Source organism: Dreissena polymorpha, chromosome 3 (assembly GCF_020536995.1).
Source record: "Dreissena polymorpha isolate Duluth1 chromosome 3, UMN_Dpol_1.0, whole genome shotgun sequence".
Taxonomy (NCBI): Eukaryota; Metazoa; Mollusca; class Bivalvia; order Myida; family Dreissenidae; genus Dreissena; species Dreissena polymorpha.
In genome coordinates, this window is record NC_068357.1 from 111627729 (window position 1) to 111652294 (window position 24566).

The 24566-nt window shown below is 36.3% G+C and overlaps 1 protein-coding gene across 2 annotated transcripts; it reads right to left on the bottom strand.

The window, feature by feature from the left end:
* Positions 1–401: 401 nt before the first annotated feature.
* Positions 402–24279, bottom strand: LOC127871029 (uncharacterized). Of its 2 annotated transcripts, XR_008045048.1 has the most exons (8): positions 24135–24279; positions 16806–16878; positions 16309–16402; positions 14567–14716; positions 11959–12034; positions 10513–11120; positions 912–3166; positions 402–749 (listed from the first exon to the last, which is right to left on the bottom strand). XR_008045048.1 is itself a non-coding variant. In XM_052413651.1 (7 exons), exons 1-7 carry the CDS (start codon positions 24264–24266, stop codon positions 2575–2577), a joined length of 1725 nt encoding a protein of 574 aa, XP_052269611.1. In that variant the 5' UTR covers positions 24267–24279; the 3' UTR covers positions 402–2574. The 2 variants fall into 2 exon arrangements, 1 of the variants encoding a protein (XP_052269611.1); XM_052413651.1 differs by having other exon boundaries at positions 402–3166.
* Between the last annotated feature and the right edge of the window lie 287 nt (positions 24280–24566).

A 24566-nucleotide genomic window follows, 5' to 3' on the forward strand; every position in this document is an offset into this window, starting at 1 on the left:
TTTTCTGCAAGCACTCGTTTAATAGGTTAGATTTTTCCCTATTCTCTCGCTCATACTGTAACTGATAACTACCCAAGTTGAATTGTATGTCATGGGGTAATGGCCATAGAAATAATTTCTCAAGTAATGCCCATGAAAGTTACGGTACATACGCTTCCATATTTACGCAAAATAACTGAGTTACGCGAATCTTTGAGCAAATGTAACTTTACCTGCAAACAAACGTTATACGTAACTTTACGAAGTTTATAGAAACGCTACTAACTTTACGTTTTGCAGTTACGTATTTTTAACGTACGTAGTTCTAAGAAACAGCCCCCAGATTTGTTGCACAGCGCTATACCAAACGGGCTAGCAGACCCGGTAAGTAATCCACTAAAAAAAATAAAAAATAAGTAAAATCCAAAAATAGAATGCTTTACTTCTGACTTGATAACAATATCATCTTTAAAACAAGGGACAAAATTGTCACAAAACCAGGTTTTCATTGTGAAAAAAAAATCTGATAAAGGGAGAAAACTCAAACTGAACTTTTGAAATGACCAAAAAAAATTAACCCCCTTGGTAAGTTTTTTTTTTTTTTAAATCTATTTTTAGTCGTGGCGACCTTGACATTGGAGATATTGACGTGATTCTTTCGTGGGACACACCGTCCCATGATGGTTAACAAATGTGCCAAATGATTTTAAAATCTCACAATGAATGACATAGTTATGGCCAGGACAAGCTCATTTATGGCCATTTTTGACCTTTGAACTCAAAGTGTGACCTTGACCTTGGAGATATCGACGTAATTATTTCGCGCGACACACCGTCCAATGATGGTGAACAAATGTGCCAAATGATTTTAAAATCTGACGATGAACGACATAGTTATGGCTCGGACAAGCTCATTTATGGCCATTTTTGACCTTTGAACTCAAAGTGTGACCTTGACCTTGGAGATATCGACGTAATTATTTCGCGTGACACACCGTCCAATGATGGTGAACAAATGTGCCAAATGATTTTAAAATCTGACAATGAACGACATAGTTATGGCCCGGACAAGCTTATTCCGCCAGCCCGCCAGCCCGCCAGCCAGCCAGCCAGCCCGCCAGCCAGCCAGCCCGCCAGCCAGCCAGCCCGCCCGCATTCGCCAATCTAATAACCAGTTTTTTCCTTCGGAAAACCTGGTTAACAAAACAATATATGGACATATTAACAGAAAAAGCAATGTCATACAACAGAAACATTTGCTATAAACAAGTTATTCATTCGCTTGAAAATTAAAATGATCAGCAGAACCATCAAATGTTTGTTTATGTTTATTATTAAGTATGATGTTTTGCTGATTTCAACAGTATTTCAATCACATCACATTGGCCAGTTTACCAACTCAAACTTCCTGTGATAGCACGGTTACCACTACTTAGTGTACATAGGTATGTCAGTACTTGACAACTGCCCTGCTTGAATCAGAGGTAGCGGGAGAATGGCCATAGGAAGGATTCCATGAACAATCCCTACACAATATATATGGCCAGGCCTAGCATCAATCTCTAGATCATCAGATTTTCAGTCCAGCGCTCTATTATATGAGCTTGGCAGTCCATCAAATATTCTAAAACATTCAACAAAAATGTTATATTTCTGCTTGAAACAATGCAAATACTTTTAATATCAAACATAAATATTTGCATACTCATGTAAAACAAAGTTTTAAAAAAATATATACAAATTCAATAGGCACATGCTATTTTTAACATTTTGATTTTAAAAATCCATTTTTCCTCATACAGGCATGCCATTTTCAATTTGTTTCACATGTGTCTTCAAATACTAACATAAATTCCAAAACAACCAAAATGAGAATTCCAGATAGTATCCCAACTTACATAAACTCAATGCTAATGCAAAATTAGATATTATGCAACGCACACACATATATCTGTGAAAATAAAACAAACTTAATAAATTGACAATGAATAACATATAACAATTACACAAAAGTGTCAAAACAGCACTTTATGAACCAATAATTACACAATCAAACAGAACACTTGAAATCAATTTGATCAATGCATTTTGTTAAAGAAGCACAAGGTGGGAATTTAACCCATTTATGCCTAGCGTCTAGAAAAAAGGCCTTGGCAAACAGCGTAGACCCAGATGAAACGCCACATGATGTGATGTCTCATCAGAGTCTGCACTGTTTGCTTAAAGGAATTTCTGTAAGAAATATTCTAAATATAGAAATAACAAGTGTTCCGCGGTCGGAGACATATGCCCCCTCAAACGTGGCCTTGACAGTGACCTTTGACCTAGTGACCTGAAAATCAATAGGGGTCATGTACCAGTCACGATCAATGTACCTATGAAGTTTCATGATCCTAGGCCTAAGCGTTCTTGAGTTATCATCTGGAAACCATTTGGTGGACAGACCGACCGACATGTGCAAAACAATATACCCTCTCTTCTTTGAAGGGGGGCATAAATATATTCGACATCCCTAATTTTGGAAATAAATTGATCCAATTTAGAAGGATGGTAGAGTCCACTAGGCATAAATGGGTTATTAAAGCTTCATTACATTCAGGCATCATAGTCCTCATCCACATTTGCATGAGATTTCAAGTTCGGAGCAGTTGCAAACTCAGCCAGCCTTCTGAAGGACAAACCCTTACTGTCTTGTTGTACTGACTGAGAATTAGAACCTCCGCCTTTCACAGGCAGGGATTTTGAGTCAACAAAGTTTATAGAGGTTTTGCCATTTTCTTTCACATGGTTTGCAACCATATTGTTCGGCGAAGTCTGATTTAAGTTTGCATTACCACTAGTCTGTTCGCTGAATTTTTCTGAATAATCTCTTAATATTTGTACTGCACTGCTACCATTACTTGACTTAACAGCACTCTCCATGGAAATGCTACGCTTTCTTTCTGGTAACGAAGTTGCTGAACGTTGAACACTTTCTGGCAAGTCCATTGCATTTGAGCTGACATTTATCTCTGTCGACCAAGGCATGCTGGGTTGCAGGAAAGGACTCATGCCCATCATGGGGGTGGTGATGCCCATAGGTAAGGAGACACTGGACCCAATGGGGGTCATGCCCAGCGACCGCTGTGACGAAGCATGAGCAGACGTCACTGCATTCGCTGGTAAAGAACTGTGGTCTTCTTGAGATCTGGAAAGGAACAATCAACATTCCCTCAAGACACAGAAGCAGTTATTCATTTCTTTCAACTCATTTACTGATATGGTCTGCTGGCTTTCAAGGAACATAATCATTTATCAATTCATGAGATTGTGGTTTCCATGAAAACAATAGCAAACAGTTAATGAAATTTTGGCTTTCAATGAGCACAATAGCTACCATGAAAGGGACATTTTCACAAATTATGGAATGTATTGAAGTTTGTCATTAAATGCTTCAAATTGATAAATATAAACATTGGAACCAAATAGCCCCAGTGAAAAACAAAAATAAAATGAAAGAAAAACGAGATGTGTTTGTGAAACACTATGTCCCCATATATTTGACCTTTGACCTTGAAGGATGACCTTGACCTTCCAACACTCAAAATGTGCAGCTCGATGAGATACACATGCATGCCAAATATGAAGTTGCTATCTTCAATATTGCTACAGTTATTGCAAATTTTAAAGTTGGCACACACAAACAAACAAAGCAACAAACCAACAGACAGGGCAAAAACAATATGTTGTCCCCCACTATAGTGGTCATGGAAATAAAACAATATGTCCCCCACTATAGTGGTGGGGGACATAAAAAGTAATCCTCAATTGGGCTCTAACCACTGACCGTTTAAGTAAAAAGCTAGCATTTAAACCACTCAACATTCCGTGTTCATACAATTATCAATGTGGTGTATTTTATATTAGCAATGCTCGTAATGTCACAAAATATAACGATAACAACAGAACTCACCAAATTATTCAATCATCTCGTGTTTGTAACGCTTTATACTTATAAGGTTTTTTAATTGTCAAAAGATGCATACAATGGATATAACAGAGCATGGTAACTGTTCACTGTTACTGTTTTCTCGCAAATATCATAACTATAATGAAAATTTGCAAAATTAATATTTAACATGTGTTTTTAATTTTGTAAATTTACCAAAACTAAAAAATGTCTTCAACAATATTTTGGCTTTCAATGAACGCAATAGCTATTATATACAAGATTTAGGCTTTTAATTAAGAGTCTACCTATCAATTCATGAGTTTTTAGCTCTCCAGGAACATCCTAACTACATTTCATGAGATTTTGGCTTTTGTGGAACATTATAGTTATCGGTTTATAACTTCATACTATTGTGATTTCTAAGAATCATCATAGCCATCGGTTCATGAGATTTGGCTTTGAGCATCATACATGTAGCTTTCATTTTGTAATAATATTGCTTCTTAGGAGCATTACAGCCATTGGTTTATAATATTTTGGCTTCTAGACATTACTGACTAATCTAATCAGTCCATTAATTTTGTCTTTTCAGGAACATAATAACTATCATAACTTTTATTGTAATGCTTCTGAGGAACATAATAACAATCATTTGAAGTGATTTATTAAAGCTATTAATTTATGAATTTTTTTTTTCAAAGAATTTTATAGGCATCAATCAATCAGATTTTGGCTTTCAAGGAACATAATAGCATACAGTTAATGAGATTTGGGCTTTCAAAGAACATTTAAGCTTTCAGTTTTTGAGATTTGGGCTTTCAATGAACATGATAGCAATTTCATAATGAGATTTGATCACTCACATAAAAGCTATTAGTTTATGAGACTAAGGCTTTCAAAGAACTTTTTTAAAGATAATATCTAAAATATTTTTCTCTGTTTTGAGAACATTATAGCTATCAGTTCAAGAAGGTTTTGGCTAAAAAAGGAAAATTGTATCACCAAATTCATGAGATATTGGCTTTCAGTGAACATTAAAGCTTCAATATTTTGGCTTTTGAGGAACATTAAAGCTTTCAATTCCTAACATTTGGCATCTAAAAATATAGCTGACAGTTCATGAGATTTTAGATGGCCAGACCACAATATTTAATATCCAAGATACATGTTTCTAAGCATGCTAAAGCTTTGGCCTTTAAAAAAAGTCCTTTGAAATAATGTCAAATAATTTACTAAGCATTCGAGTCAAAAACAGAAATAAATGTATCCTGTTCTGAAACTATAGTCCTTTGTTTAGGTTTTGACTAAACAGGAACATTTTATTAATCAGTTCATGAGATATTGGCTTTCAATTAACATTATAGCTTTCAATTCCAACATTAGCATCAACAATTTTGGGTGCAATTGCCTTCTGCAATTTGCCCTATAGGTAACATAATATACGTATACCGAAGAAAGAAGTCCATTACTGCAACTAACCACTTTGCATCCAGATTCTGCATTCGCATACAAAATAGCTCCGAACGCATAGTATTGGTATTAATGCCCCACACAAACACTGTGACTAAGTACATCAGTATTTTCCCTTGCAAAAAATGACCAATTAGAGGATGTCAAAGCTATCGGAAATTGTTTGATTTTTTAATAATACATATTGCGGAGACAAAGACGGTAAACACGAGACTGTTTAACTCTGGATATGGGTTCGAATACCACGTTGGGTGATACTTTTTTCCCTCTTATTGAATGGATTTACTTAATTCTTGGACAGAACAACCCTTTGGAAAAGACCTTTCTGTTGACTTTTTTACCTTGACCCCAAGTTGACATTGACCTTTAGTATCCAAATTCATCAACAAGAGGCCCATGAGGGCCTGATTCGCTCTACTGCTATAAACACTGCGCAAGTTTGGAAAGAATTAGATGGAAACTGTGTACTTAATTGCGAAAACAAGGAGAATTTTCTCAAATTCAAGGGGAGATTATTGTGTACTTATTTCTCCGATACTGCTCATATGTAATAGGGTTCAATTCCTCATTGATATAAAGATACTGGAAATTTGCAAAATTGGAAATAATTGGATGAAAACTGTGGAATTGCGTAAACAAGCCGGATATCAAAATTTTCTCATATTCAAGGGGAAGTCATTCTGGACATATTGCTTTGATATTGCTCTTTTTAAATAAGGGTTGTTTGTAAAACATGCATGCCCCCCCCCCCCCTATGGGCTGTCAGTTGTAGTGGAAGCCATTGTGTGAATACGTTTTTTGTTATTGTGACCTTGACCTTTGACCTAGTGACCTGAAAATCAATAGGGGTCATCTGCCAGTCATGATAAATTGATCCAATTTAGCTGGATGTAACAGTCCACTAGGTATAAATGGGTTAAAGTTTTAGGAAACAAGGGCTGTTTGTAAAACATGCATGCCCCCCATATGGGCTCTCAGTTGTAGTGACAGCCATTTTGTAAATATGTTTTTTGTCACTGTGACCTTGACCTTTGACCTAGTGACCGGAAAATCAATAGGGGTCATCTGCCAGTCATGATCAATGTACCTATGAAGTTTTATGATCCTAGCCATAAGCTTTTTTGAGTTATCATCGTTAAACCATTTTACTATTTCGGGTCACTGTGACCTTGACCTTTGACCTAGTGACCTGAAAATCAATAGGGGTCATCTGCCAGTCATGATCAATGTACCTATCAAGTTTCATGATCCAAGGCATAAGCGTTCTTGAGTTATCATCCGGAAACCTTTTTACTATTTCGGGTCACCGTGACCTTGACCTTTGACAGAGTGACCTCAAAATCAATAGGGGTCATCTGAGAGTCATAATCAATCTACCTATCAAGTTTCATGATCCTAGGCATAAGCATTCTTGAGTAATCATCCAGAAACCATTTTACTATTTCGGGTCACTGTGACCTTGACCTTTGACCTGAAAATCAATAGGGGTCATCTGCCAGTCATGATCAATGTACCTTTGAAGTTTCATGATCCTAGGCATAAGCGTTCTTGAGTTATCATCCGCAAACCATTTTACTTTTTAGGGTCACCGTGACCTTGACCTTTGACCTAGTGACCTGAAAATCAAGAGGGGTCATCTGCCAGTCATGATCAAACTACCTATCAAGTTTCATGATCCTAGGCATAAGCGTTCTTGAGTTATCATCGGGAAACCATTTTACTATTTCGGGTCAACGTGACCTTGACCTTTGACCTTGTGACCTGAAAATCAATAGGGGTCATCTGCGAGTCATGATCAATCAACCTATCAAATTTCATGATCCTAGGCATAAGTGTTCTTGAGTTATCATCCGGAAACCATTTTACTATTTGGGGTCACCGTGACCTTGACCTTTGACCTAGTGACCTGAAAATCAATAGGGGTCATCTGCAAGTCATGGTCAATCTACCTATCAAGTTTCATGATCCTAGGCATAAGCCTTCTTGAGTTATCATCCGGAAACCATTTTACTATTTCGGGTCACCGTGACCTTGACCTTTGACCTAGTGACCTAAAAATCAATAGGGGTCACCCATCTGCGAGTCATGATCAATCTACCTATTAAGTTTCATGATCCTAGGCATAAGCGTTCTTAAATTATCATCCGGAAACCATTTTACTATTCCGGGTCACAGTGACCTTGACCTTTGACCTAGTGACCTCAAAATCAATAGGGGTCATCTGCGAGTCATGATTAATGTACCAATCAAGTTTCATGATCCTAGGCCTAAGCGTTCTTGAGTTATCATCCGGAAACCACCTGGTGGACGGACCGACCGACCGACATGTGCAAAGCAATATACCCCCTCTTCTTCGAAGGGGGGCATAATAAAAGTACAATGATATTTGACCTTTGACCTTGAAGGATGACCATTACCTTGACTTTTCACCACTTAAAATGTGCAGCTCAGTGAGATGCATGCAAAATATGAAGTTGCTATCTTCAATATTTCAAAAGTTATCAAACATTAACCAAGGAACTTTAACCAAGGTTAAAGTTTTTGGACACACACATACAATGAATGAAATATGGGCTGTAAGTTGTAGTGGCAGCCATTGTGTGAATACGTTTTTGTCACTGTGACCTTGACCTTTGACCTAGTGACCTGAAAATCAATAGGGGTCATCTGCCAGTCATGATCAATTTACCTATGAAGTTTCATGATCCTAGGCCTAATTATTCTTGAGTTATCATCAGGAAACCATTTTACTGTTTCGAGTCACTGTGACCTTGACCTTTGACCTAGTGACCTGAAAATCAATAGGGGTCATCTGCCAGTCATTATCAATGTTCCTATGAAGTTTCATGATCCTAGGCGTAAGCATTCTTGAGTTATCATAAGGAAACCATTTTACTATTTCGGGTCATTGTGACCTTGACCTTTGACCTAGTGACCTGAAAATCAGCCGGGGTTATCTGCGAGTCATAATCAATGCATCTATAAAGTTTCATGATTCTTGGCATAAGCGTTTTTGAGTTATCATCCGGAAACCATTTTACTGCTTTGGGTCACCGTGACCTTGACCTTTGACCTAGTGACCTGAAAATCAATAAGGGTCATCTGCCAGTCATGATCAATGTATCTATGAAATTTCATGATCCTAGGCATAAGTGTTCTTGAGTTATCATCCGGAAACCATTTTACTATTTTGGGTCATAGTGACCTTGACCTTTGACCTTGTGACCTGAAAATCAATAGGGGTCATCTGCCAGTCATGATCAATGTATCTATGAAGTTTCATGATCCCTGGCATAAGCGCTCTTGAGTTATCATCCAGAAACCATCTGGTGGACGGACGGACCGACAAAACAATATACCCCCTCTTTTTCGAAAGGGGGGGGGGGGGCATAATGAGAAAACTGTCCCTTTCCCAGCAGTCATGTTATTCAACTGACCGGAACCATGTATCAAGGAAACAAATGTTCTGAGCAAATTTCATGAAAATTGGGCCAAAAATGTGACTTCTACTGTGTTCACATGTTTTCACTATATACATATAGAGAAAAATGCCCCGCCCACTGGTGGCCATGTTTTTCACCGATCCCGACCATTTTCAAACTCGTCCGAGATATCAATAAAACCAATGTTTTGACCAACTTTCATGATGATTGGGCAAAAATTGTGACTTCTAGAGTGTTTACAAGGTTTCTCTATAGCCAAATAGGGAAAACTGCCACTATATACATATAGAGAAAAATGCCCCGCCCAATGGCGGCCATGTTTTTACACTTATCTCGACCATTTTCAAACTCGTCGTTCATTATTTGAACCAATGTTTTGACCAACTTTCATGATGATTGGGCAAAAATTGTGACTTCTAGAGTGTTTACAAGGTTTCTCTATCGCCAAATAAGGTAAACTGCCCCACCCACGCGGCCATGTTTTTCAACGGATCGGAACCACTTTTGAACTCAACCAAGATATCATTAAGACAAACATTTTGACAAAGTTATATGAAGATTGGGCATGAAATGTGACTTCTACAGTGTTTAAAAGTTTTTTTCTTTTTTTTGACCTAGTGACCTAGTTTTTGACCCGGCACAACCCAGTTTCGAACTCGGCCGAGATTTCATTGGGACAATGCTTCTGACCAAGTTTCATGAAGATGGGACAAGAAATGTGGCCTCTAGAGTGTTTACGAGCAAATGTTAACAGACTGATGGATGAACGGACATACGATGGACAAAGACCGGTCACAAAAGCTCACCTGAGCAATCAGGTGAGCTAAAAAGGTGATTGGTTGGCATCACGGTGTAAAGTGTTTTAATGACCACAAAATTTTAGCAAAATCGCTCCACCAGTACTTTGAGTACTTTGATTTATAACTGGCAGATAATGAGACTTTGGTATGACAGACCACAATATTTGAATTCCCAAGATACATATTTCTAAGCATGCTACAGCTTTGGCCATTATTTTTTTTATATTTGAAATCATGTCAAATAATTTAAGATTAATTATGTTTTCATAACCTCTTATTTGAGAGACAAAATTCAATTCCATTCAACCGTCAAAACTTCATATTTCCAATGAATCAAATTGTGTTCCATATTTAAATGGTTACTATGGTAACTACAAAGTTACTTTGTGTCATTGTCATGTAACCACACTCTTTAAGATTCATGACTCCTAAATTAAATAACATTAAACGCAAAATGTCAGAACAGGCCACAACTTAACACATTACATTATTGCTTAAAAAATATGCTTGAACAGTACTGCAAGCAATACAGAACTTCCCTAACACAGCCATTTTTTCATTCTTTATAAGGTAACAGAAAAAGGCACTTTCCCAATAAGGAAAAAAAAAAAATCCCAATAGCTGTCAAACAAATCCCAATTGAAGGAAACTAAATTTTTTTTTTTTTTTGGTAAATAAAATGCAACATTTTGTTAGTTTTTCTATGCAGCTCTATGGCTTGAACCTAAGTTAATTTAATATTCACAACTTAACAACATTTAGCTATCAATTTTAAATCATATACAACAATTTACCAATATGAAAACTTCACACAGCCTATTTTCCAAATTTCTGGGGTTTTTTTTGCACACAATTTTCCCAATTGGACTGGTACTGCCATACAACTCACCTGTGCTTACTAGACATGGTCATATCCAGGGGCTGGTTCCCATCATCAGGATCCTGAGCAAACGTTGAAGGGGGAACCATAGAGGGTGAAGTTCTATGTCCATCTGGCATCATCATGCCCATTGTGGGCATCATAAACCGTGGGTGAGGGGCAGGCATGAACCCAGGAGAGAACGCAAGCATTCCTGCATTACTAGGAGGCACGAACGTTGAGGTTGTCTTAGGCAGCCCAGGTAGGCCAGGCATCACCCCCAGAGGGTACGGTGAGAATGGAGGGAAATGCATGTGCGGTAGTGGGTAGGTGCTCGGTGGGTACTGTTGAGGCAACTGCGGTGGGTAGGACAGGCGGGGTGAGGGCTCTCTCCTGATTGGCTGGCTACTTGACGTGTAAGCTGAGGGTGTCAGGGGTAGGCTGGACTGCCCTGAAGAAACCTGGGTTTCGGAACACTGTTGCATTGACTTCAGGAGCTCCATTTGCTGCTGAAGCTGGAATGGCGCTGAGTTGGCAGGGGCACTGGACTGGGAGGGGGACTCATAGGAAGGCTGAGGGGAATTACTCTCACTATCACAGGTCCCACCATCATCTGATTCTGTCTGCTCATCACTTTCCTATTATAAAACAATATTATTAATACAAAACAAATACACAACAAAAACAAGCATGCACATTCATTCAATTGATATCCCAATTTCAAAATTTTATGACAGACTGCCAGAAGGACGGAAGGACAACGCCGATTCTATATCTCTCTGCCTTTCGCAGGGAACAACTAAATGGAACAGTTAACTATCATTTCATCACAAATATGATGAATGTCCCTGCACTTCTTTTTCAGCTATGTAGAAGGCAAATAACTAAAAAATGTTTGGATCATTGGGCATGAAGTGTCTTGCACATCTACACTTCATTATAATCCGTATTTTAAGTTTCAATTTAATCGCCTGAAAAATGTTGAAGTAGTCCACAAAGCAAAAGACTGACAGCACAACCATTAGAATTACTCTTTCCCTACTTTACCATAAAAAATGCCCAGTTTCATAAAAAACACTTAATGTTTTAAATTTTTGTAATACTCAAAAATAAACATTTACATTCAGTGACACAGATCAATGTTTCATTTAAAAGATCAACCAATAGTAAAATGGTGGCCCAATTTGTGCGGTCCAATTTTCTGGTTTTCTTGATTAGAAAACGTTTGCGTACACAAATTAAATGTACTTTTGCAACTTTAGTTTGGTATATACCCCCTATCTGCAGTTGTATAAAGTATGGTTCGAACAATCAATAGTTACTACAAACAATTTAAAGATCATATCATAACAATATTTCAGACTTACTTTACTTTAAATAAGACTGCGTTTTTTATGGTCTTTCTGAACAAACTCTACAAACACACTAAAATCAAACACTTGGAACTGTTATTGAAGAACTTTGACAGCAACATACCGACTTCTGCTCCAGCCTTTCCTCTTGTTTGACTTTCCGAGGTCTACCCGGGCCCCTACTGCCCTCCTTTTTCACTCTAAAATATAAAATCATGTTCATTTATTTATTTTACTTCTTCACCTCATTAATGAACCTCCATTAACCAAAATTTCTTAAGTAGCAGGAATTTTTTGCTATAATTTACTGCCAAAATAGGGCTCTAATCTAATGGAGAAACAAGGGACAAAATTGTCACAAAACCAGGTTTTCATTGTGAAAAAAAAATCTGATAAAGGGAGAAAACTCAAACTGAACTTTTGAAATGAACAAACAAAATTAACCCCCTTTGTAAGTTTGTTTGAAAAAAAAATCTATTTTTAGTCGTGGCGACCTTGACATTGGAGATATTGACGTGATTCTTTCGTGCGACACACCGTCCCATGATGGTGAACAAATGTGCCAAATGATTTTAAAATCTCACAATGAATGACATAGTTATGGCCAGGACAAGCTCATTTATGGCCATTTTTTGACCTTTGAACTCAAAGTGTGACCTTGGAGATATCGACGTAATTATTTCGCGCGACACACCGTCCAATGATGGTGAACAAATGTGCCAAATGATTTTAAAATCTGACAATGAACGACATAGTTATGGCCCGGACAAGCTTGTTCCGCCCGCCTGCCAGCCAGCCAGCCAGCCCGCCCGCATTCGCCAATCTAATAACCAGTTTTTTCCTTCGGAAAACCTGGTTAAAAACAATAAGTATTCCCTAAAATCTTACTTAAATTTTCAAAATATCACTATAACTCAATAACAAATATCATAAAGCCATACTTATGTCAACAGATCAAGATCAGACATTGAATTGCATGGCAAGAGGTTCTCTCCCATTTTACAGATTTCATTCAATACAAAGCTAAATGCAGACAACTTCTGCTTCACAATTATCAGGAAGATAACTATGAGACTCTAAAAAGTTTAAAATCTATTCGAGCAAATGTAGCAAGAAATCAACCTATACCAGTCAACCAACCGGACTTTATTTTGGGTAATATTAACTGCACATCATAACACTTGTAAAATAATAAATGCAGCCTGCATCATCTTTAAATAGATATGGAGAGTTTACTATACTTGATCTTTTAAGCATGCACAAGACAGTGTTGCACGCTTGAATTTCTATTTTTATGTGTGCATCACACATAAACATCATGAATATTTAGTTGCGAATAGGAACACTATCCCTGATTTTTAAAAACTGCATGAAATTTCATAGAGATATTCTTTTACAAAAATATTAAGAGGTGCGATCACACAATACTACTCTTTTAGAATACAAGTGAAAGTTTATATATCAATCAAACAATAATTGATATAGTGGTTAGAAGGACAAAATTGTATGCGTGATGGCTGCCAGAATTTTTCAGGTCCAAAGCGGACCATTCCATAAAAAATGTAAGGCCATATGACTAAAAAGCTGAACACCTAAAACGATCAATCATGCCACCTTACTGTAGTCTATTTGTTTGATTTACAAAAATGTTTTTTTTTGCTTCAGATGGTAAAATACACATAATACTGCGTAATATTAATTTTTGACTTGATTGCGCAGTTAAATACAAAAGCAGTCGGCTTTTAATTCACTATAGTGCATCTATTGACAGCAATTAGCGACCCCTATAATAAATACACCATGGTGTGACTGCCTGATAAAATCAACAATATTGCCAATAAATCGCTGAGACCAACACTGGTCTCGAGAAGTACTGGTAGAAATGGTTTGTTAATAGGGGGCAATAAAGGGATTAACAATGGTAAGTTTAAGCAAGACAGAGCTTGTATAGCAAATTTCATTTATAGAACATACGTTGTTTTTACGAATGTCTGGACAAATAGTCTAATATCGGGACGCCGGAACAAATACCCCAAAAGTGGGCCTGTCCGGCCGAGTATGGGATGTCTGTATGTTTCAAATGTTATCCAGTAAAATATCATGCACACTTCTTCTCCTTTAGAATATCAAATGAGTGAGGTTTCATGTTAATTAAACAAACATTTCAACAGAAGAAGTAGTGCAATCTTTTATCTAAGATTGCACCCACCCACAAAAAAAGTAAAAAATTCCCGCATTATGGTTGTAGTGTATAAAGTTTCATGGAAATCGTACACATTATTTAGCTTCAGTCTGCTTGACTATGTTGACACATTTAGGCCTTATAAAATTGTTAATGGCCAACGGCTGGAAATTAGTATTTATATGAACTGTATTCAATTACATGTACATGGAAATCTGCCACTCCAGTTGTTTTTTTTAATCCAAATTTTTTAACAATATGGTGGTTTGAAAGTTATCAAAGACAAGAATTATGTCACATTATTATTTTTCTATTCAGAAGAAGAATATTGAAGGACAAGATAATGTTATAAACCAACCACATATGCAGACTCTTTTGCAGGGGTACAATAAAGAGTATTTTTCATAAAAGGCAGCTTGAAATGAAGGCTTCCAAAACTGAACAAAACAGAGTCAGTCAATATGCTTCAACTAGATAAATAACCTCATCAAATTGTATCTGAATGTTGAATTAATGCCTTCATAATCAACAAAATAACTATGTTAAAAACCTTGGAACACGTATCTTCTTCTCCGGCACAACACTGCAGGATGCTACAGGCCCAGGACCTTCCCCCTCATCGTCTGCCTGGTGATCAGGAACATTCTGTACCAGATCCCGGAGAAAGTCAAATGTCTTCTCTGAGTGTATCGCCTGCTTTCTGTAATGGGCCCAAAAGTACAAGCATAACATCAGTGAACAAAACTTTTTGGCAGGTAATTCAGATAAAATATGCTTGAGTTTTCTAGAAATAATTACCGGTTGACTCAAGAAATATGATCCTCCAGTGATTTTATATGTTCTACTTGAGGATTAAGCATAACCGATCTGTGCAAAAAGCATATTGCAATGAATTTTTTTCACATGGTGGCATAATCAATATAAAGAAGTGAAACTCCAGCTGCTGGAGCAGTATTGAATTTTCATTAAAAACAATTAGTTGGTCCTTTATTTAAGGCAAGTGACCGATTGCCCAAACAGTACAAAACAGCACAATACAGCACAATACAAACCAACATAAACACAAAATATGAATAAAGCTGGGGTCACCGCCTTGGAACGGTCAATGCAAAGCATTGGGGGTTTAAACCTGGTTATAGAGCGCTCAACCTCACACTTGGCCCAGCAATATTCATAATACATTCAAGTGTAAATAAAATTTAACGTCATAGCATTGTAACTCAAATTAAACAATAATAAAAGGGAATTAAAACGCATTCAATTTAATTACTATTTAATTACTCAATTGCATTGAAGATACAAGAGTAACAGAATTACAACTTTTTGACGAACGATCAAATAAAACTATTAACAATTGTCAACTACATTCCTTCTTTATAGAAAAGATTTGAGAATGTAGAATCATAGAGTTAATATCTCAGATAATCATCGCGCAAATACAGGAAGAAGCAGCAATAATGGGTGTAAAAATTCCATATTACATAGCTTGGTTGTTTATGTGACTGCTAAACAAATTAAAAATAATTAAATCAAACAAGAAACGCCTATCAGAGAGAAAATATAAATAAAATGGAACGTTATAAACCCAATGACCTATGCATGTAGATTACAACTGGGAAAGTCGGTCGTATGACGTCACAAAAATCCATAATGACATAATGACGTGAACAAATTCCAAGGGCAGTACTAAATAAAAATATTAATCGGGCTGTGCTACTAATAAAACAAGTTTACGTGATTTAATATTAAGAAGCAAATGAATACAAATGGTAATTCCATTAAAGCGACATTATTGGAATCAAACAGTATATTGGTGTTTTGACAACTGAAGACAGAAATGATTTGATGTACGATTTGAGTCCAAATGTAGTTTACATGCAGATTTGTTCATACGACACAATGACACAATTTTATTCAACAGTGACAAATGCCTATAATGTAGTATTCATGCAGATTTGTTCATACGACACAATGACACAATTTTATTCAACAGTGAAAAATGCCTATAATATCACTAATGATTCCAAATTTTAAGGGAAGAAAGATATAGTGAATCGAAAACCATCAAACACGTGTTTTTAAGTACATAAGCATCGTATCCTTTTGATAAAAACAAGTTAATTAAATTGAAAAGTTTAATATGAACATTTGGTTTAACATATTTTAATTTGCGGACACGCTTCAAAACATCTCCGTAAAATGATGGATGTTCAATAAATGAAACTGAAACAATTTTTCTGGAACTGGACCACCATCACTTTCATGTGTGAAAATAGAACCACCGTGACTTACATGTGTGATGCTGACAGTGTTTTGGCATTTTTACCCCTAGTTACAGATGCCGTCTTCTCAATTAGGGAATCAATAAACAGCTCCAAGGCTCGGGCTAATGATAGGTTAAGGAACAACGTGTACTTGGTGAAAGGGGCCATATTAATTTTTTTTTAATTAAGTACCAGAAGGCTGGGAATTTACTCTGCTTATTCAACCAAAATACTTAATGAGCTAAAAGTCAAGGAGATGTTTATGTGTATTTCCCTTCTTATATTAGTTATCATCAGCTTACTCCAAATTTTACTGTAATATTAAATGATTGTTGCTTTATTATGTTGTTGTCATATAGAAAAACAGAAAAAAATGCTACAATTCAAAGAAGCAAGCATTTAATGGCTCCTTTGAGTCAGCAATTATGCTAAGTTGGAACACCATAATGAGAACTCCCAGCCTTTATTTAGATTGAATGCACAACTTTTCCCACTGTTGCTTATTGATCTGAACAGAAAGGATACAGATGATTACTGGCACAGCCGCAGCAACTTTACCAACATCTTCATCAGTCTGCATGATCTTTTTTATTCGTGCCTGTCAAATAAATAATGTACAATGGTATAGTTTTATTTAAAATGTGATTATAGGATTTTACTAATTTTCTCAAAACAGATAATATATTGATGACCAACGAGCTACATCAGAAGAAATGGTATCCTAACATAAACGAACAAAGAGATTTATACAATAGTAATTAATTTTGTTTTGTAGTATCAGAGAATGTATTTAATAATTTATTTTCATACAAGAGTTCCGCGGTCGGAGATGACCGCATTGAAGCCGGATTTTTGATTTAAATGACAGGAAAGTACCTTTCGTGTTTTTGTCAATGCAATACTTAAATTACTGAAATATTGTTCAAAGGTCAAAATGAAATGTAAGTACTTTTCAAGGCATGAGCAAAGTTTGAGATTCTAGGTCCAAGCATACCAAAGTTACAACAATTTTAACATTTTAACATTTAAGTTCACAGTGACCTTGACCTTCAAATGAATGACATTGAAATGAATGACCTTGAAATGACCAGTGGTCATCTAAGTGTGCTTGCAAACCTTTACGTCAAGTTTGAGATTCTAGGTCCAAGCATACCAAAGTTATAACAATTTTAACATTTTAACATTGAAGGTCACAGTGACCTTGACCTTCAAATGAATGACATTGAAATGACCAGTGGTCATCTTTTAGTACTGGCCAATCTTTATTTCAAGTTTGAAGACTCTAGGTACAAGCATACCAAAGTTATAACATGAAATAAGAACTTTAACATTTTTACATTCAAGGTCACAGTGACCTTGACCTTCAAATGAATGACCTTGAAATGTCCAGTGGTTACTTACTAGTTCTGGCCAACCTTCATGTCAAGTTTCAAGACTCTAGGTCCAAGCATACCAAAGTTATAACAACTTTAACATTTTTACATTCAAGGTCACAGTGACCTTGACCTTCAAATGAATGACCTTGAAATGTCCAGTGGTTACTTACTAGTTCTGGCCAACCTTCATGTCAAGTTTCAAGACTCTAGGTCCAAGCATACCAAAGTTATAACAACTTTAACATTTTTATATTGAAGGTCACAGTGACCTTCACCTTCAAATGAATGACCTTGAAATGACCAGTGGTCATCTGTTAATCCTGGCCAACCTTCATGTCAAGTTTGAAGACTCTAGGTCCAAGCATACCAAAGTTATACCATGAAATAAGAACTTTAACATTTTCGAGCACGCCGCCACCCCGCCCGCCCGCCCCCCCCGCCCCGCCCGACAACATCAATCTATAAGCCGAGATTTTCTCGAAAAAAATCCGGCTAAAAATCAACCTTAATAAGCCATTCATTTGCACATGCATGCAGACAAATGATGAGAATAAGGGCTTCTGCAGTCATTTGCCAAATCTGCCAATTGATTTTTTTCGCAATCTGCAATTAAAATAAATGTTTGACAAAAATGCGTGTCTAACGTTTTTACTGTTTAGTGCTGCTCCGGATAATCATATGAATTCCTTTTGTCAAAACGTTGCAGTCGAAACAATTGATCAATTGACCTAATGAGCTTGTGTTCACAACACCCAAACAGTAAACCCAGTTTTGTCCCAGTGCTTTCCACAGGCTATTTAACGGTCCCTCACCAGGACGCTTGAATTTCGAAATCAGAGTCCGCGGGGTGCCTGAAATTTTCCGATCAGTGTATTTTGGCTGTTACTACAACTAGCCATTCTTAAGATCAATGCGATATTGACTTTGCAGACAATTCTAAAAGCCAATTTACGATCCTCTGTCAACTACATCTAACGCTTTACCCAACTAAAGCTGCTTAAGGGCTGAGCGTCGTTGTATTGGAAAATCTATATTGGCCAATTAGAGTGTACGCTTTGTATAAGCGACAGCACTTGTAGGCAGGCACTACCTGCAGTTAAATCATGCAGACTACTCTGACGTACATGTTATTGCCACATACATTTTGGCCAGTTACTTAGAAGACTGATGATGGCTGTAAATCTCGTGGAAGTTGTGCATTTCATGAATAATACTGTCAAAACATTTACTCGTTTTGTAAAGCGTTTTAACAAATTATCGTTGAATTCATTACACAACTGTTAATGTTTTCTTGAAGTCTCAAATGGGCATAATTAAATTTGTAATCAGAAACCCACTTCCGAATGTAAATGTTAACTCTACGTTAACAGATTCTTGCTTCAAATAAACAGTGATAATTTATTTCGTGTTGACCCCTTGTCTCAATAAAAAGGACGCAAAAATTATGCAGCATGTACAAAGTCATGTGCATACAAAGCATGGGTATATTGAGCGTTGTATTAACAAGCACACACCATGCAAGCGATTTATGCATGTTAAGTGGCAATATTTCATCAAATCTCAGGGCTATAGATAACTTTTGGGGTAAATTGGGTAATCAACCCCTGATTTAGTAAATTCAATAGAGTTTTAGCAAAACTGTTCATCCGCTACTTTTGAGCTAAATTTGATTTTTCACACCCGTTTTTTTTTTTAACTCAATTGGATAATTTTGGGAATGACATATATAAAATTATTTACAGGTGTTTTTTTTGGCCCGCTTTTATAGCCGAAATTCGGCTATTTTCCCAATCCCAAAAAGTATACTTTTTGCCCAAAATGTCGCAAAAAATTCCCAATTTCAAAAAAAAAAAAAAAAAAAAATATTTTTTTAGAAAGAAGTATCATATGCCAGCGCCCTCACACTACTTTTGGGGAAGGGGTCCGCAGTCCTTAGGAGGGGGATTTTTTTGTAAATGGGGAAATTTTTATTTAAAAAAAAACAACAACTGTGTTTAACTGTTATAAACATATATTTCTATATATGTGACTGTCTAACGGACAGGAAGGTGAACTTTTACTCAATCTAATGACTATATAACAGTAATCTAATTTAAATGTGGGTCGGTAGTAAGGTTTTTTTTTTCTTACCACAACACTTAATTGAATATTTTACTTAATGAGAATGTCATTATTTTCAGGTATCAGCAGTGTGAAATGCATGACGACATAGTACTAACTTTCAGTTATAGTTTTTAATAAGAAGATGTTTGATCCAGATTGTCTTTTACTGTAAATTATTGTACAAATACATATTCTTTGAAAACTAAAGACTGCATATTGAATAAAGCATTTATTGACCAGAATAAATGTAAACAAGAGCACCGCCTTGCGGGTGCAGACCGCTCATCTATTTTCTTTTTAAAGGTGAAGGGACTCTCATTTTCAATCACAAAGGAGAAAGGAGCGGAGTGAAAAGGGGGGTATAGTGTGAGGGTGTGGAATTTATTGCATTATCTTCCAAAAATGCGAAAAAAAAACGCCAAAAAAAATAATCGGGGGGGGGGGTATAGTGTGAGGGTGTGGTGGTCATTTGTGAGATGATCGTAAAAAAAAAAAAAAAAAAAATGGGGGGGGGGGCACAGGGGATGGTTTGGGTGGAGTTTATTGTGGTATGTCAGGTAAGAGTAGTTTTGTCAAAGTAACAATCAAATCTAATCATAAATAAAGAAGTTATGGCAATTTTAGCAAAATTTTATAATTTGACCTTGAGAGTCAAGGTCATTCAAAGGTCAAGGTAAAATTCAACTTGCCAGGTACAGTTACCTCATGATAGCATGAAAGTATTTGAAGTTTGAAAGCAATAGCCTTGATACTTAAGAAGTAAAGTTGATCAAAACACAAAATTTAACCATATATTCAAAGTTACTAAGTCAAAAAAGGGCCATAATCCCGTAAAAATGACAACCAGAGTTATGCAACTTGTCCTTTTACTGTACCCTTATGATAGTTTGCGAGTGTTCCAAGTATGAAAGCAATATCTATAATACTTTAGGGGTAAAGTGGACCAAAACACAAAACTTAACCAAATTTTCAATTTTCTAAGTATAAAAAGGGCACATAATTCTGTCAAAATGCCAGTCAGAGTTACATTACTTTGCCTGCACAGTCCCCTTATGATTGTTAATAACTGTTGCAAGTATGAAAGCAATAGCTTTGATACTGTAGGAATAAAGTGGACCTAAACACAAAACTTAACCAAATTTTCAAAGTATAAAATGGGCACATAATTCTGTCAAAATGCACGCCAGAGTTATCTAACTTTGCCTACCCAGTCCCCTCATGATAGTAAGTAAGAGTACCAAGTTTGAATGCCATAGCATTGATACTTTCTGAGAAAAGTGGACCTAAACGCAAAACTTAACCAAAATTTTCAAATTTCTAAGTATAAAAAGGGCAAATAATTCTGTCAAAATGCACGCCAGAGTTATCTAACTTTGCCTGCCCAGTCCCCTCATGATAGTTAGTAAGTGTACCAAGTTTGAATGCAATAGCATTGATACTTTCTGAGAAAAGTGGACCTAAACGCAATACTTAACCGGACGCCGACGCCAACGCCGACGCCAAGGTGATGACAATAGCTCATAATTTTTTTTCAAAAAATAGATGAGCTAATAAAATAAAACATTAACAAATATAACATTTCTGAACGATTCAGACGCTTTCCGCAGTTGCGTAAATTTCGGACATAAAATTTGGACACGGATGTTGTAACAGAAAAAGCTTTTGTCTTTATCTGTAAATTACTGTACAAATAAATATTCTTTGAGACCTGAAGACTGGAGGTTGAATAAAGCAATTATTGATTAGAATAAATGTCAATGAAACAAAACATTAACAAAAATAACAATTCTGAACGATTCAGGCGCTTTCGGCAGTTGCGTAAATTTCGGACATTAAATTCGGATGCGGATTTTATAACAGATTTTTTTTTGAGTCGGCGGTTAAAAAACAGGGACGGTCGGTTAACCGGAAACAAGACTTCTTTTTTTTAGGACTATATTGGACAAAGCGATATTACGGACCGTGATATATTGGAGTCAATTTTCAACTATAAATCAGCGATTAAAAAAAAATTTTTTTTACATTTTCTGAGGGGAAAAAAATCAGTTTGGGGGCAAAAAAATACTTTTCAGGTGGGGACTGCAGCCGAAATTCGGCGGCAGATATGATAGATTGAGGGCCCTGTATGTGTATTGTATTTTATCTCAATTTATATTCAATTTCATCTAACAAAGTATTATATGATTTCGTTCTTTTAAATTGAATGATTATAAAGAGTGATATCAAATTTAGTATATCCCTAATCAGTGGACTTTTCGTGTGAAAAAAAAGGCTAATGAATTTATTTTCCCATGGCAATTTCATGAAAATGTCGATAAAATTCCCAATTCCAAAACCATGGGCTACATGTATCTTCTCAAAAAGTGGGAAAAAAAACCTGAATATAATAACAAGGGACAAAATTGTCACAAAACCAGGTTTTCATTGTGAAAAAAAATCTGATAAAGGGAGACAACTCAAACTGAACTTTTGAAATGAACAAACAAAATTTACCCCCTTTGTAAGTTTATTTTTAAAATAAATCTATTTTTAGTCGTGGCGACCTTGACATTGGAGATATTGACGTGATTCTTTCGTGCGACACACCGTCCCATGATGGTGAACAAATGTGCCAAATGATTTTAAAATCTCATAATGAATGACATAGTTATAACCCAGACAAGCTCATTTATGGCTATTTTTTACCTTTGAACTCAAAGTGTGACCTTGACCTTGGAGATATTGACGTAATTTTTTTGCGCGACACACCGTCTAATGATGGTTAACAAATGTGCCAAATGATTTTAAAATCTCACAATGAACGACAAAGTTATGGCCCGGACAAGCTTGTTCCGCCCGCCCGCCAGCCAGCCCGCCCGCATTCGCCAATCTAATAACCAGTTTTTTCCTTCGGAAAACCTGGTTAAAAATCTAATAAGGTTACTATATTATTCATACAAATGGAATTCAAAAAGGTACCTGTTTGTAATAAGAAACAATTACTGAAAATCTGATCAAAGTTCATTCATTTTTGCGTTGAATAAAACAGAGTGCGTGAAAATCGCTACAGATTTGATGAAGTTATGTCTGTTCAAAGGGATGCATCCTGTTTTCGGGTCATTTTGAGTTGAATACCTTGAAAATGAAAGTAGAAATCAGACGGGTCTACGAATAATTACCATAATATCACAAAGATTGATAAACGCTGGAAAGACTGCCTTCTTTTCTTCATGGGACGGCATATTATCTATACAGTACATTTTTGTACAGAAAATAACCAGTCTTAAAAATACACCCGTTGTTCATAAGAATTTCGTTTCGTGATGCAAGGTTTTTTACAGGAATTATGTTATTGAATTTGTATCTGCGTTTTAGTACGCTTTATTTTAAATTTAATTACGTTTTTGGTTATTTTTATTGCGTCAGTTATCTCTTAGTTATAATGCACCACTGAACGTCAATTGATATGTTAAATTTAAAAAATCAACTTTGGGAGGGGACCCGAAGTCCCGGGGCGCCTGAAAAAAAATCCTGTGGAAAGCAGTGTCAGGATTCTCGTTTGGTTGTGTTTGTATTTATTTTCAAGCGTAGTAATGTTAGTGAAACAAAATACTTGAAGTGCATGTTCTTATGGTAAATAAAATGATCTATACCGGGAAACTCTTGATATGAGGCTATGGTCTGATAAATTTAGAATTTTGTTTAGTTGGAATGATCTACAAGCGCACTTATTTGTCAAATTGTATGCTTATAAACTGGAAAGGTTATTTATACATGGTTGACAATAGTCACATTGATTTAATTTTGGTCAATTTGGTCAAAGTTATTGGTCTTGAAAGTTGAATTCTTGAAATTGAGGCATGACGGTGACCAGTATGAATTAATATTGTAGTGAAATAAGGTCACTTCCAACAGCCTTGCTGTTGGGCTAGCTCTTTAGCGACGTGGTTAAAGTGTCTGACTAACACTCTGGAGGTTGTGGGATCAATCCCTGGCTTGAGCTCAGTATTTTCACATTAATGGCGACGAGGCAAAAAAGTACTGTGAATGCGGGAATGGGTCTGAGCTGTTTAATGGTTTCTGGGAGGGCAATGCGGATGCAAGCCATGCTGTAGCGGGCGTGTCTGGACCTTGAAACATTAATAGGGGGAGGAGTGTGTGAAATAAGGTCACTTCCAACAGCCTTGCTGTTGGGCTAGCTCTTTAGCGACGTGGTTAAAGTGTCTGACTACCACTCTGGAGGTCGTGGGTTCAATCCCTGGCTTGAGCTCAGTATTTTCACATTAATATGTATAGTTCATTGAACTGATGTTCGTGCTGACATAGATTTTCAACTGTTCGTTTACTTACATAAACGTTATAGCGAAACATTACATGTGTCGGAAGATAACCTTACCGGTGGAAAACGAGCATTGTACTTCTTTTTCTTGCCTGGCATCTTGCTGCTGCTTTCACTTTTCAACGGAAATGACTGGCCATTTAGAAAGAAGCGAACAATTATATTGTTGTCGACTTGTATTTTGTACATTCAAACTCTGCCCGATTGGTTCTCAGCATTAATCAATTACAACCCTTGTAAAAAAATACCATAAAATTATTATCGATTTAAATTTGTATTTTGTTTGTATAAAATACTTCGTACCATCGTTCTGATTATTAACTTAATAAATCTGTTAAGAGCCTCAAATAATCACTACTTGCAAAATCCGGGTGAATGGAAATAAAATTCAATCACACAAGTTATCTATAGATAGCGCGATGACCCGAATTTAACCCGGTACCTATATAAAAATAGCTCCCTGATTTAACAGATTTTAAAAGCTTCAAC

Bases quoted from the DNA above. Each gene is read 5' to 3' on its own strand.
- LOC127871029 (XM_052413651.1), bottom strand. From the start codon at position 24,266: ATGTACAAAATACAAGTCGACAACAATATAATTGTTCGCTTCTTTCTA. The intron at 14,717-16,308 runs GTAAGTCACGGT...GGCCCATTACAG, and splicing joins ACACTGTCAGCATCACACAT to AAAGCAGGCGATACACTCAG. The intron at 3,167-10,512 runs GTGAGTTGTATG...GTTCCTTTCCAG, and splicing joins ACCATGTCTAGTAAGCACAG to ATCTCAAGAAGACCACAGTT.